The sequence below is a fragment of the Notamacropus eugenii genome, chromosome 1 (genome assembly GCF_028372415.1).
Source record: "Notamacropus eugenii isolate mMacEug1 chromosome 1, mMacEug1.pri_v2, whole genome shotgun sequence".
Lineage (NCBI taxonomy): Eukaryota > Metazoa > Chordata > Mammalia > Diprotodontia > Macropodidae > Notamacropus > Notamacropus eugenii.
In genome coordinates, this window is record NC_092872.1 from 143,466,346 (window position 1) to 143,482,554 (window position 16,209).

Genomic DNA, 16,209 nt, shown 5'->3' on the forward strand with positions numbered 1-16,209 from the left:
GCCCATGTGAAAGAAGTCCCTTGCTCCTGGGAGCAAACACAATGATCTGTTAAAGTGAAACTAGGTCTCTGAACCACTTTTCTGTTGCCCATGCTATTAGTCTCAGTTGATTCTCAGTAATTCCTGTGAGTTTTTTCCCATTTTTATTTTTTAGACTATTGAATATAATGCATTTCTATCAATTTCCATGTTAACTCACCCCATGATCAATTAGAATTCTTCATCTGAGTCTTAGCAGCAGCTGGAATGTTTTGTCAGGCTTTCAATAGAAAAACATTTCAGTATGTTTTATCTCTTTATGAATGATTTCCTTATAAACATCACCCTTCTCTCTGAAGATCTGATATGCCCAAGATGGATTAGGTCCATCTTTTAAACCATGCAAAAATTGTTTGTATATTAAAATAATTACTGGAAGCTACAAGTTTTACTCACACAGTAAATAATATGGATTTTAATATCACATAGGGTGCCATGCCATAGGAGAGGGTGAGCAAGCCATGTTTATGGCAAGGCTTAGTGTTTTCTCAGTGGAAATCACAACAAACTATACTGCTGTCAGAAAGGTTTCCAGCTGGTTTGTTTGCTGACTGTGACTACTGGGCATGCCCAGCCCTGACGGCTAGTTTTATTACCCTGCAGAAGGTGAGAGAAAGAAAAATTTCTTTCTCTCACCTTTTATGGAAGTGATTGAAACAACTCAAAGGAACCAGAACAGAAAAAGGCAACAGAAAAAGGGAACACATCACCATGTAAAAACAATTACACAAGACCTTCCAGTTTGAATTTTTTTTTCTTTTTGGGGGTGGGGGCAAGTGAGCTCTCTATATCATTTCCATATTTGCTCATCCCAGACACTCCCTGTGTCTAAAAATAACTCACAGCATCATAAAAAACATAGCTATTCATGTTGGAAGGGGACTTCAGAGTGCATCTAGTCCAACCCCTCACTTTATAGATGAGGAAACTGAGGTTCAGGGAAATTAAGTGAGAGGCAACAAATCTCAGAGACAGAATTTAAACCTTGATTTTTAGCTGTGTTCCTTGTGTCCAAACCTCCTCTGGAATCTCCTAGAACTCCTGGACCATCCTTGCTTTGGACTTCCAACCATTCCTTCATGCCTTCTCAATATGTAACATTCTACCATGGGGTCTGTCTCCTCCCATTGGTGAGCTCCTCTCAGAATATCCATTTTGTGCAAAGGCCCAGGTGGCCTTCATTCCCTTCCTGGTCCTGTTCCTGACTTCCTGACTTTAAAACTATACCCCACTGTAGTTACCTTCTTCCTTCTCCTTCCCTTTATTCCCTCATTACATTAGACTGTAAGCTTCTTGAGGATAGGGATTGTCTTTTTGCTTGTATTTGTATTTTTAGCATTTAGCACAATGCCTGTCACCAAATAAACCCTTAATAAATTCTTCGTCATTCCTTCCCTCCTTCCTTCCTTCCTTTATTTTTTCCTTCTTTTCTTCCTTGATATTGAAGAAAGATTGATCCATCCAAGGGAAATTTGCGGCCTATACTTTCCAATTAAATTGTTCCAAAAAAATTGTTTAGATTTCATTCCCCCATAGTTTGCTTCTCATACTCTATATCTCCTAAAGATATTCTTGGTTTATAAGATTGACCTTTCAATTGTCAATTTTTTTGAGGTATGTGATGAGTAAATGAAATATCATTTTTTAGCTTTCAGTGAGGAAAAATAACCTCCAAATTAAGAACTATGTTTATAAAATGAGAAATATTTCAGAATCCATTAAGGAGAAGCTAAGTAGGGCTGGTCTTGGCTTTAAAATAAAAATCATCCATTTTTCTCCATCTTCATAATATGAAGATCTTTGCCAGCCCTGAAATAGAGCCTCTATTGAAAATTTCCAAGGGTCTTTATGGATGAGCTACAAATTCAATTCAGTGTAAATAACTGTAACTCATTATGGAAGGTGACATGGAAGTGGATAGAATCTGTGTGTAGAGCCCAGAATATCACCTTTGATGCTTACTAGCTATGTGTCTCTGGACAAGTCACTGAACTCAGTCCACTCCCTAAAGATTAACTCCTAAATTATCAACATATTTGGACCTGAATTGTTGGAGTTGTTGCCAGAGGGACAGTTCCACACACTGGTGGTATCTGGGCCCTTTGGTATTCATGTGTATGTGGTGATAGCATAATTTTATTTAACCCATCACTTTATATGTAAAGATCAAAATTATGGAAGACACCTAGTACAAGGTTGCTCCTTCCATAATTTCATCTTCTACTGTATAGACTAGAAATAGCCTCAAAGGGAAATTCTAGAAAATTGTTCATTCTCTTGGAAAATTATTTTTAAAAATTTCTCTTGGTGCCTATATCAAGATTAGGATAGCAAATACATTTATGGAATTAGGCAGTATATTGGCTTGGCTCTGCCTGTGTTTAATTCACCTTTCCAGGAGTGCAAAATCTCCATGCCTTTCCAACTGTACAAATTTGACTTCCTATAAAGACCCAGTTTAGCTTCTATTTTCTCTATGAAATCTTCTCTGATCACTCCCACTGGAAGCGTTCTCTTCCTCCTCTGAACTCAAATATTACTTTTTTGTGATATTTGTTCTCTATGAGTACTAAAATATTAAGTATCTTTCCTAGAGCCACATGACCACTACCTTTTAGACACTGGATTTAATGTCCATCTTATTGAGTACAATGTCAGCTCTCTCTCTACCACTGCATGGTGCCTCTGTACTTAGTTGTCTCTATGCTAGTTACTTGTTATGTTCAGTAGTCTTATCTCCTTTCCTTGACTGCAGACCGGGTGATATCTTAAACTTTTGTAAATTTCCTCAGCACCTAACTGTACTTTGCGCATGATAGGCTCTTAAACATAATTGATTTGATTGAACATAAAATGGTGCAGCACAGAAACCATCGCACCCAACAACAGAGAACAATGATCTAACGGAATCTGCAAAACAGAAGGTACAATTGACAAATCAGTCTTCTACATGAGAATGTAGTCATGGGAGAATCCAATTCCATGATTTACACTGATCTCAAATTGTAAAACTGAAAGATTATTTGGGTAGCAAATCTAAATTACTGACTATAAAATGAACACAGTTTTGGGCCATGAAATTTTGGAGGAAGTCATAATATAATTCAGGGGGCAATCTAAAAACAACCCAATGGCAAAAACTAGTAGGGGAAACAGAAAAATGTCTTGGTGTCTACCAGCATCTGCTCATTCATCATTGTACAGCTGAAGTGACATTTGATTTTTGACTAAAGCAAGGTATCTTACTGTGTGATTCTGAAATGTCAGTGATATCAGTTGTATTTGCCACTAGACTAGATACTGTTGCAAGTATATACTTCAAGGGAGCTTGGGAGATATAGAAACAGAAAACATAAAAAAATGAACATAGAACCAGAGACCTTATGATCATAGTTTCAGAGTTTGAGCAGACCAAAGACCAACTTCTTCATTTTACACATTAGGAAACTGAGTCCCAGAGAGATTAAGTGCCCAGACTCTCACAAATGATAAGTAGCGAAGTTGGAGTTTGAATTCCAATCAGAAATCCTGCAACTTCTAACATATAATGATATTTCCATGTTCATGAATAGCTGGTGAAAACCTAAATGTGGATTAATAAATTTAATAGTACTATAAATCAATCTGATGATGCTTAAAGCACTTTGCACATCTTAAAATATATATTTCTATTATCATCAGCATGATCATATGAAACTAAGTAGTGCAGAAGATAATTTTGCAAGATGTGCATGAATTAGTCAAAAGGGTAATGACTCTTGAGTTAAAGACCCTGAGTTCAAATCCCATCTAAATGTTTACTACTTGTGGGATCTTGGCCAATTCACTGAAGGTCTTGGGTTCAGCTTCTTCATCCATAAAATGAGAGGGTCAGGATAGCTGATCTATCGGGTGCCTTAAAGCTCTCAGTCTTTTGGATGTGAACCTATGATCTTGCCATGGAAAATGAAAAGCTATAGTAAAAAACCATCAAATCTTGACAACACCAAGAGCCTACTGTGTAATAGAAGTCAACATTATAACTATCCCTTTCAGATTAAGAAGAAAACAAAAACACCTATGAATTAAAAGCCCACACACACACACACACACACACACACACACACACACACACACACACACACACGTAAATAGCTGCAGCTGAGAGGCTATGAATTTGAAACCTGAAGCCTTTCAGTGGAAGACTGACTTTAGCCACCCTATTGGCTTCATGTTAGGTGGTTAGAATTACAGACAATTCAGGTGATACTTGTAATTACTTGCTATATCAAGGCCTGGGTTGTGGTTTGAATTCTTTCACAGACCAGAAAGCTTTGTCTTCTTTCATGGACAGAGGCTGTATCTACACATCAGTACAAAATACTTTGCAAACTTGTTTTTCATGCCACAGTCCCATCCTACTGTGGCAGGGAGGTGACCTAGTAATCTCAAAAGGCTAAACCAGTGGAGGGTAAGTTCTACCAAAATGAAAAGGCATGAATCATGCACCTACTGATAGACATTATGAGGATAAGCCTAGGTTTGAGAAGCACTTCACCAGTTTGGCTGCAGGGTGGTGAATTTTTCTGAGTTAGTAAAAAAGCACCAATTAAGTACTTACTATGTGCCATGAACTGTGCTAAATTATGGGATTATAATGAGAACAGAAACAAAAAAGCAACTCTCTGACCTTAAGGAAAATAGACTCTAATGGATTGGACAACATGTAACTATCCAGGTTCATTTAATATCCATACCAAATACATGAAGGTAATCTGAAAGGGTGAGGTATTAGCAGCTGGGAGAGGGGGGAGATTGGGAAAGACCTAGAGAAAGTGGGATTTGATTTGAGTCTTGAAGGAAACCAAGCAAAATACAAGGTAGATATGAAGCAGAGTATTTCAGGCAGGGGGGACAGTCAATATAAAGTCCCCAGAAACTCTTGCTGACCGTCTACTAAATTACTGAAGGGGATGGGGATCTGTATTGGTATCTGTATTAGACTTACCAACGTGTGATGTCTATAAAAACAAACATCTGACTTGAAATGAACACATGATAGATAGTTGCGCCAGTTAATGAATGCATGAAACCATTTCAAAATATAATACAATGCTCTGCGTGGGGAAGTGTGGCCTCCTGTTGTTTCATGTCTGTTAGAACTTTAGATTTTGTTGCACATTAGAATAATTAATCAGTTGGTCTAGATCTCTTCCTCCATATTAACAGTTCTATTTATTAGGTTGTCATTATGATTGGCATTAATAACATATTTCAATGATTTTTTTTTATTTTTAAGAATAAATTTACAGACTTGTAATTTCACTGGTGTTTTTGATGGGCAACAAATGTCTCTACTCATGCAGACTGGTACCTGGTCTGGCATTTATAGTCTAAAAGAGTTTCCTTAAGGCATTGAGAATTTAAATAGCTTGCCTAGGGTGATAAAACTAGTATGTGTCACAGGCTGACTTCAATTCAGGACTTACTGACTCTAACACCAGCTCCATTCACTATGTCCTATCACATCACAATGATATTGAATCACTATTATTAATTTATATCATACGATGTCAGGAGAACATGAAGAAAACCCCAAAGTTAGGTTTAACTAACATAAGATCAAGGTGAGCCATCCTGGCTTGATGCCAACTGCAACATTGATGGGAATATACCTGCGTTGAAGAGATTGGAGATCTCCTATGGAGTACTAAAATATTGGAGTAATTGATAGCAAGTTTCAAATCTCCAAATCATCTTTCCTTATCATTTAGAGACTAGAACAAGAATCATAAGGAATTATGAAATAGATATGACCTTTGTATTTAGGTGTTATGTAGATATTATATTCATTGTCTCTGTAAAAGCCATTATAATACCAGAATGTTAGGGCTGATATGGACTTAAGAGATACTTGCCCAACCTTCTCATTTTGCAAATTCTGGACCCAGAAAAGCTAAGTTAAATTCTTCCATGACAAAGAGCTTACTGGTGGAAGAGTCAGAACTAGAAATCATTTCTTGTAAATTTCAACATACTGTGCTATATTATGTTCATCATCTTTTGTTTGAAAATTGGTCATAATGAACAAAAAACAAACAAAAAATACCACCAGAAACTTTTATGCTTTGAGTTTAATTTTTTACATACAAGGAAAACCTCACTAAAAAGGGAAGATAATTGCAATTTTAATTTCTAAATCAGAGTGAATGTGGATAGTAACATCTCTCAAGAACATATACTAGTCCACCAAAGATTATTGATAGTGCAATAGTGAAAAATCATACATTTACTAAGAGGGTAGGTGGCAGTGTTTGATGTAAGTTTACAGTGTTTGGACTAGAATTACTAATATACATTGTACTAATACCATGCCTGATAAGGATGAAATATTTTTAATTACTTTTTTTTACTAACTTTATAACAACAAAATATAATTTTCTAGCAAATAAGAGTGATGAAAATTTAGTGTCTATGGGACTAGCATCCCAGATTAAGATATGACTTTTGCCCAATAAAAAATTTAAATATTTTTTTCCTATGAGAACCATTAGATATAGTTAATATATTAATCAAATTATTTGGAGCCCAGCACTTTCCATTTCCCCTCCCCCCCCAAGAAAGCCCCCATGGACAATACTGGTGTGATGTGGTCCATAGGGATCATGAAAAGTCAGGCAAACTAAACTATTGAACAACAATTTTCCCTTTCAGAAGTATTAAAGGAAAGCTATACTAAAAGACACATCAGCCAGCTACATAGCCTTCAAAACATCCAATTGGCGTCTGTGATGTTTTCAATAAGTAAAATTTTGTGAATGCAAAAATTGTATGAGACATTTTTGAAGTATATGTTTTTTCTTTCTAAAATGAGATGGAAATATGCATTACATAGTATTAAATAGCTATAATTTTTGTGTAGCTAGAGGACTCATCTTACCAACTTAAAGTATTTCTAATTAACTAAGCTTATTGTCTTCCCTGTGTTCAGTTGCCACTAATTGACTTTATTGTTTCAGATTTATGTATTAAAAAACGATTTCCACTCTGAAGGGATCACTTTGCTGCTTTGTAGCTTTTAAGTTGATGCCATGAACTTATTTTTCGTCCAAGATAAAGTCACATCTATAGATTTTTCAACTAGTTACATGTCTGCCAATAAATACTGGGAGGATACATTTTATTTCAATTTATCATTTCTATTTACAAAATATACTCTTGGAAATTGCCCTGTGGCATTGAGTGGCAGCAGTGTGTTCTGTTTTGTTCCTTTGCTTGTGTATATATTACCACTTTTCATCTTTTTCTTTCTTCTTTTCTTTTCTTTTCTTTGTTTTTAATAGCTACAGTCAGTGTGGCCAAGCATGACAGCCACTCAAACTCGGCAAACTTCCAAGAAGCTGAGGACATGCCTGACAGATGTGTCTTAGAAGAGTCAGAGAGTCCAGGTGAAAGCCATTTAAAGATAGTCACCAAGTATAAAATGATAAATTTGACACAGCTTTTGGGTCTATGGAAAAAGGAGAGGGGGAGGGTGGGGAAGGACATTGTAATGCTGTTTTCTCTTAGCAGCTGCTCTGTCAAATTGAGAGTCACCTCCAGGGGTCAGAGTGTGGAGCTGTTATCCCTTCCTCTTTCATCAAGAATTCAAGTCCTACAAAGTACAAAGGCATTAAGACTGAAAGGGAAGCAGACTCTATTAATTCATTATAATAATTTTAGACTAAACTAGTTAACCTAAGCATAGGCTCCAAGCTCTGAAGGATGCCATAAGGTTAAAAAAATAGAACAATGAATTTCAGTCAAGTAGAAAAGCAGTCAATTGGGGGGAAACTCAGAGCAAGTGGGAAACATCAGAAGTCGATTGAACTTTCTCTATACAAATAGAACCACAAGAGTGCTGTGGGTTTTCACAAGAAAGAAACAGAACCAAACAGCAGTCCTATTCAAAAAGTTCAACCCTTCTGGGCATGACCAAATTTACTTTCTTGTCAAAATTGTGCAGTTTTTTGTTTACTGTTTCATTCCTTTGAAAGTGAAAGCAGAAAAAATACATTAGATCCAGTAGGCGTTAAGGAAACAAGTTTATGCGTATTTGTTTGTTCTAGCAACTGATCACAATCAGCTTATAAAAAGAGATTGGTACAACTGGACTGCCACAATGCATGCAAAAAGATACATCATCACCATGAATGAAAGGGTTAAATATCTTCCCCAGCACCACCACCCATTTCCTGCACTTGCTATTTTCTTTGCCTGCTTTATCTGACTTCTGTGTTCCCTCTTACATCTTTGTGTGCTGATCCGTGTATCATATTTTTGATTCATCCTCTCTGTGGCCTGTCAGCTTAGTTAAGAGATTTCCAAATCTTGTAGCCTTCGCTGACAGGGGGCAGCTGCAAACAGTCCCCTGATCCTTCCCCTAGGAGAGCTACCAAGATTTAATTTTCAGTGAAAGGTGCAGTTTGAAATCCATGTCAAGTCCCCTAAGTCATCTCAGAACCCCAACAGGACCAGTGACTATGGGATTATATTTCAGCGCCCTCTACTACACCAAGATTCCGTAGGAACTCAAGTGGTATCACACACCTGATCTGAACCACCCTTCCACATTAGCCTCCCTGCAGAATCAATCAGTGGCATCTTCAAAACTGTAAATCTAGCACTGTTTGCAAATGATTCCTGATACCTAAAATAAAACATACCATAGAGGCTAAAGGAGAGACGGGAAGTTAAACTTGTACAAAGATGGAAGAATAAGTTACTTTTTATTTTGACCAGGTTGACATCACTGTGGTCCCACAGGATGTTCTAATAATTATTCACAAGGATTATTTATTGTTGGTTTTGTTGGGAATGAAATTAAATAAGTCAGATTTTCATGTGACATGGTACTGGTCCAGATGAGAATAAATCATTTGTGTTTCTTTGCAAAAAAAAAAAAAAAAATGGACAAATTTCAATCCACCCAAAAGCAATTATTTCTAACCAAAATTCAGTGGATTTATAATAGAATTTAAATACAACATACCATGTATATTATATATAAAGAAAAGGATATACCAAGAAAGACGAAATATTGATTCAAAAATATAGGCGTTGATAAATAATCCAAACTTTAAAAGTGAGTACTGTTCTGTACATCGGACATCATTAAACTGGTAATAAAGAATGAATTACTCTGGCTTTTTCCTCTGTCCATTCCTGCATTTTAAGACATCTTGCCTTATAGGCCTGGAAGCCTCTTGAGATTTCACTACTGGTCTCACTGCCTCCCACTGAGAATTTGTGGCTCGGTTGTCATGGAGACATCGTATTTCTCCAAGAATTGCTCATATTGATCCGTGGCCAGGCGTAAATGGCCAGGCGAGTGTGAGGAATAAAGGGGGCTGGGCAGTACTATAAAATGACCAGAGGTTGTGAGTTGGAAATAAGCTCATAGCAAACACTTAGGTAAAAAGAAAGAAGCAGTTTCATTTTGTCTCAGGATTTCGTTTCTGCACTTTGGGCCATTGTCTTCTTTCACTATAGACTGAAAGAAACTTGTTAGTCACTTGTCATGTCAGATCTTTGGTGCTTGTCCTGACACAGCTGTCAGCCTTCCAGCTCTGTGCAGTTCAGGGACACACAACAAAGAGCTAGCAACATGAATTATTTATTGCTCCTTGTGTGGATGAAATTCTGTGATAAGAAATTAAGACACTTCTGACAGAGGTGCTTGTTTAGAAAGAAAGATTTTGATGATAGAATGCATTTGCTTGAAGCATGAGTGAGTATTTTGATAGGCAAGGATGCGAAGGTATTGGTAGCATGTGAGGAATTACATATATATGTATTATATATGATATATTTTTATATTGTATATTACATATATTCCATTTTTCTCGTATAGCTTGATAGAGCATATTGACTTTTTGCAAAGTAAATATGTGCCCATCCCCACTTGAACGGCAAAAAAATTCGAACTTTAGGGTATCATATCATTCATTGGAAAGCACTCCAAAAAACTTATACGAACAATGTATATAAATATAGATAGATATAGTTAGAACTCTTCATCTGAAAAGTATGTCGTTCATCCTATTTCTAAAAGGATAATGAACTTTTTTTTAATCAGAAGGGATGAATGATGAGAACTTTTCTTCAAATTAATAAAGGTTTATATAATATCAACCCTGCATCTTATGTATATTTTACCATGTGTAAGATTCATTAGCACTTCAATTTGAAAAACAAATATTAACTGAAGTCAAATTTTAATATAAAATTCTTACTTGACATATTTCTCTTACAAGATTCCCATTGAAGGGAATATTTCCCCACTAATACTAACATTTGAAGAATGAAAAATTTAGTCTGTCTTACAGTTGTAGGGAATATTTATTTCATGTTGTTCTGTTTATACTATACTAAATCATTAATTTAGTTCCTTTCTCCCTCACTGTATTTCCTAGTTGATCAATTACTTGAGCTGGCATATATAGACAACCAAAAATTTTTGGTTCAAGTTCTCTCTGCTTCTCTTTCTTCTTTCCTCTCCGCTTTGCTCTCCTCCTTTCTCTCCCCCTTCTCCCTTTTCCTTCCTTCCTTCCTTCCCTTCCTTTCCTTCATCTTATAAATTCTGTGAGCATCACCATATAAAGTTTACTATATAGAATATGGCTTATATGCTAAAACTAATTTATTTATACAAGGCCTAGCTCACCTGCAAATTAACAGTAGGCTATCAAAGAACAGGGGAAAAAAATCTTGGTTCAAAGATTCAGAAAATTTATGTTTCTAACCCTTTCAAAATAAATGACATTACTTAAACCAAAAGTTTTTTTAATTGTTTTATTAACTTGTTTTTAACTTTTAAATTTCAATGATTTTCTAATTTAAAATTATTTTCATTTTATTTTTGTCACCAAATTAGATGAAATAAAAAGGTTTATAAATGGACTAAATTTTGCATGCAATTCTTATGATACTTGCCCATTTAAAAATTGAATTGTTTATATATTTTGAAAACATTTTCCAGTAATCTACCACTCTTAGTGCTTTATTAACTGAAGTACATTAAAGCTATCAAGGATCTCCAATGTAGACCATGCCTGTAATTTCAGTCCTGCTAGGGAACCTTGGCATTTTCTTATATCTAGATCTGTTCCCTTGGAATTATTTCATCAGCCAAGATATTTCCCTGTATCTGAATCCTGGCTATGAATACTATATTGCAGTATAGAATAAATAAACCTGAAGAGACAACTCTTGAGTCCACTACCAAAGAGTATGGGACAATATTGTGTTTTTTTCAGAACCCCCTATTGAGGTCTCGGGGCCAACAATATCATTCTCAGTTTTGAAAAGCAAAGACACTTGTTCACTGTTTGTTTTTCCTTGCTCTTTCTCACAAAAGACACTCCATCTCCTAACTCTTTGCATTTTCACTGGCTGTTTTCCCATTCTTGGCATTATCTCCCCCCTCATCTCCATCTCCTGACCTCCCTGGATGCCTTCAACTCCCAGTTAAAAATTCCACTTTTGGCAGTGAACCTTTCACCAACCTCCTTAGTGCTAGTTCCTTCTCTCCAGAGATTATCTCCAATTTATTCTGTATATAACTTGGTTGTATACAGGTGCTTTCATGTTGTCTGCTCATTAGACTGACCTCCTTGAGAGCAAGGCCATTTTCCCTGCTTTGTTTGTATCCCCAGCCCTTAGTATACTGCCTGAAACATAGTAGACTCTTAACAAATGCTTGTTGACTGACAGATGCACTAACCAATAAGGTGAAGGAAGTGTAACTTTCCCTTTCTTTGATTCTCATTATCCCCCAAATTCAATTTAGATGCTATTCTTACATTTTAATCCCTTTTTCTTGAAATAAAAACAGGATTCTGCTATCCCTCATTTTATCCTCACTATAGGCAGAATGAAATTAAATTTTGCCTTGAAAATTTTTAGAAGGGAGAGGTAGCATAGCCTAGAGGAATGAGATCTGACCTTAGAGTAAGGGACACCTGAATGTGCCTTACTTCTATGTTCAGTGTCACTCTAGTCAAACTGCTTAGTCTTTCAGTTGCACCAGAAACTTGCTAAGGCTCCAAGGTACAGAGAAAGTAGGGTTCTGTATTAGTAGAGGAAGTTCCTCACTGGGAGCTCCCTCACCTGATGAAATTCTAAGTCTGGTTTCTGAAAAAAAAAAAAAAAACCAAACTAATGAAAGACATCTTATTTGCTTCTCTAATCCTAAAAAGCTCCTAAGAATTTTTGCTTTCTTGTTCATATCAGCTGGGGAAAAAAAGATACAAAAAATGATCTCAGATGGAAAAGGGGTGTCAAAAGATGGAGTCAAGGATATGCAAACTAGTACAAGGGTCTATGTTATGCTGGTCTGTTTTAATCAGTCTGTATTATGTTATTAGTATGGTTTTATACATAGCAGGTTATGTACATAACATTGTCAATCAATATCATGTATGTATGGATGTGATGGGCAAAACTAGCTTTCTAACTAAGGATGCTAGGGATACTGTGATAAGTCAAGGCATATATATTTTTTTATTCTGGTTCATGAATCACCTGTAAAAATCAGGTAACAGAAAACTAGGACAGATTCAAGAAAGGAGAGTTGGAGATGGCTGCTGATGATGCATGAAGCAGGAAGAATGTGGAACATATGAGCAGCCCATCAATCATAAACACAAGGAACACATTTTTTAGTCTTTATGTGGGGAAAAACCTAGCATCTTAGAAAAAGTCAAATAATTCCAAGAGTAAAAATATATATGCTATTTCTTATAATTACTATGATATCTGTTGTCTAACATCAATGCTTACCATAATCAAAGGGCAAGTAGTTTTAACTTAGAATGTTAAAGCATTATGGTAAGATTAAGTGGTAGGGGAAAGTAGGCTGATGGACATAATTCATGTCATTTATCCATAGTACTAAAATAGCTAGAGTGCTAGTTTTCTTTTAAACTCTAAAAATGGATGTAGAGGATTGGATATGGAGTTATTAAGCTAATTATATGATTAGAAGTCATAGCTAACAAAGCCATAGAAGTGAGTCACATGTTTGGTCTCATTTGAAATGTTAATTTCAATCACAGAAATTATAATAATCTAAATAATTTGGAGAACAATTGGCATTTGAAGGTTCAGTGAATCAAATCTTGTGTCTCACTGGTATCTCTCAACAAAATTGGGCCTTAACCCTAAAATGTCTTTGTCAGTTCCAGGAAGAATAATTGGTTTGTTTGTAATTTGGGTCAAGTTTCTATTTTCAAATGAGATATATCATGTTTAAGTTGTTTTTGTTCTGGTGATATAGTCATCAGATTCTATATGGCATTGTTTATTAATCCATGTTAGTCCTATGTGCATTTGAGGTTTTAATACTTAGGAAAATTGTGATTTATAAGTTTGGAATAGTTTTATATGTTAATTTAATATTTAACTTCAGAATATGTAAAATATTTGGCAGTTTTAGGTGAAACTGTTTCTATTTGTCAAATAGACCAAGACAAATACTTTGGTTTTTTTTCTTTTCCTTCTAGGTCAGCACAAAGCACATCCTTGGGTGGCTAAGATGTGCTCCTGTAAGATGTGTTGAAATACCTCCTCATTTACTGGAATGTGGATTTAAACAAATTAATTAAGAAACTGAAAACTTATAATTTTTATAAACATTGTATTGTGATTAGAATACAAGAACCACTTACTATGTCAATCTTGGAAGCCAAACTGTCAAGAAAATTATGCCACCATGTACTATCTTTGAAAAAACATTTTCTAAATTATCTCATAAATCTGCTTCTTAATTTTTCTGTTGCTATCCCCAATGTAGAATGCTTGTCCTCTACCATATGGGTATTTGTAGCGTAGCTCAACTTTAGGTTCCATTTTTTCATACTCCTGAGTCATTTTAAAAACACTGTTATGTTCAAAGATTACATGAGGCTTTTATATTGTACACCGTTTGATTTTATAACCTTGAATTAGTTTAACTAAGTTATCTGAAACTTGTCTACTCTGTTATGGTTTGTTATTATTTTTATGAAACTCACCAATCACGAAGCAACAAGTTTGATCTCTAAGCAGTCAGTAAATTCACCTACTACATGATTATTTCAATTCAGTCCTTCCTAACATGCAAAAAATCTCTGGGTGTGATCGTTTGTTTCTGTATCATTTACTTGCTTTTTTGTTCCCCATGCCCTGTGGTTGTCTGATCATCAACTCATGAACCACACTGCACCAATGAATATCACTAGTGTTATCAACATGATCTAAGCTAGAAATGGGATTAAAGTTTGATCTTCATGTCAACTTGTATCTTTCTTCTTCAATGCTCTTCAGTTTTCTTTAGCTGAGATGCAGAAAATGATACACTAACACTGTGTAATTTGGTTGGTGTGGGTACTCATTGTACCAACATCTATGGCCACTGTGATATAACTTAGGAGATAGTCTTCAAGAATTACTCAAAAAAATTCATCACCCTACAGTCAACTTGGTGGTGAACATCCCCAAACTTAGTTTTATGGTTCTTGTGACATGAACATGTTAATTCATTGCCAGGCCCTAAACTGAAGTCAGGTCCTTTTCATCTTGATGGAATCTACTAGAATTTTTAGTCTCCTTACGTATGATTCAAGAACCCAAGGTCACCTCCATATTACAATGAAAAAATCACAGTAGAGGGGGAAAGCAACAATAAAAAATAGGAAAGCTCTTTAGGTATTCACCCATCCATTAGTGGTTAGATGCATCACAATCAATTTCCCAAAATTCATATTATAACACCAAAGACAGCTTCTAAATCAGCAACGTCATATATATTAACATACACATATTGCTAATTTGTATGTATATTTTATGCTCCTGAACAGCTGAAATAAGTGACTTTTCCAGTCAAAAACGTTAGATTGGGCATTACTTATTACTATACTGAAAGAGAATTGAAGAAACAACCATGTCAAAATAATCCAAATGAATTAAATAACTGAAGCTGTCACCTTGGGAGCCCTATTCCAATGCAGCTCTGAGTAATGACTCCAAGTCCAGAACTTTCTGGACTCTGGGAATTACCTTCAGAATCTCTAGTACATTATTTTGACTTTCTTGAATGTGGCAAATTTTCGTCCTTTGAGAATGAATTTGGTTTGGGGAAAAATTTGGAGCCAAGTTTTGTGAATAAAGTGGATTAGCTGGTAATTCTTTTGATTAAGAATTAAGTTGAATTATAAAGTAAATGGCAGGTTTCTTATGAGGATCAGAAACTGTTCCCAAAGATTATTTTAAAAGATAATTGGTTCATTAGTAAAACACACTGAGTAAGTGTGTAGTCTCCCAAGGTGACTATTTTGAAGGGCAATACTGAAGTTCTCACATTTACACAGGCATAACTTAAATAAAGATTTTCCCAGAATCACAAAATGTTAGATGTAAAAATGACCTTAGAGATTGTGAGGCAGGAAAGGGCTGGATTTGTAATCAGAGGACTTAGGTTCAAATCCAGTCTTTGCCATTTGGCATTAGATTCTAGCAGGTAAACACAGGCAACCTTGTACAAGTCACTTAAACAACCTAAGCCTCAGTATCTCCATTTTTAAAATGAGGACGTGGAACTAGCTGATGTCCAAAGTGTCCTCCAGTTGTTAAGTGTATGAACCCAGATGAGTTCTTTAACTAATGCATGAGGAAACTGAAGCCTAGAGAGGAGAAATGACCTGTCCAAAGACTAAGAGTTTTGATTCAAAAAAGAATCCAATTCAAGGTTTGAAACTTAGCTTTTCTGACATGAAGTCTATTGTTCCTTCCTCTACACTGTGCTTCACCTTCTTGATATATTTTTTTAAATCACTCATAACTTTTTAATTGCAACTATTATTTCTACATGTGAGCAATTTCCCATTTGCAGGAAAAAAATAGTCCTAAATTTGTATTTTGTCATAGTCTAGTATTTTTCAGATCTAAGGAAAAACTAGTAGTAATTTTTATATTTTAGAAAGTGTCTACTGTTTTTTTTTTTTACTTTTTCAGGTTTTGTTGCTTTATATTGTATAATAATTGAGATTAAAGGTTATTTCCAAATGACAATTTAAATTTCTAACATGGGGAGGCTTGATTGGTACATGTATATTTGTTTTATATTTCATATATATACATACATATATATACATACCCATGCACATTATAAAT

General features: G+C 35.4%; 1 protein-coding gene across 5 annotated transcripts in view; it reads left to right on the forward strand.

Moving 5' to 3' along the window:
• Positions 1 to 14,334, forward strand: part of WDR72 (WD repeat domain 72) — a 302,488-nt gene extending 288,154 nt beyond the window's left edge. For all 5 annotated transcript variants that reach the window (XM_072616144.1, XM_072616164.1, XM_072616155.1 and 2 more), the window contains 2 exons: positions 7,362 to 7,466; positions 13,563 to 14,334. In XM_072616144.1, coding sequence (XP_072472245.1) covers positions 7,362 to 7,466; positions 13,563 to 13,618 — 161 coding nt within the window. In that variant the 3' untranslated portion in view covers positions 13,619 to 14,334. The remainder of the gene's footprint in view (positions 1 to 7,361; positions 7,467 to 13,562) is intronic.
• Positions 14,335 to 16,209: the final 1,875 nt, after the last annotated feature.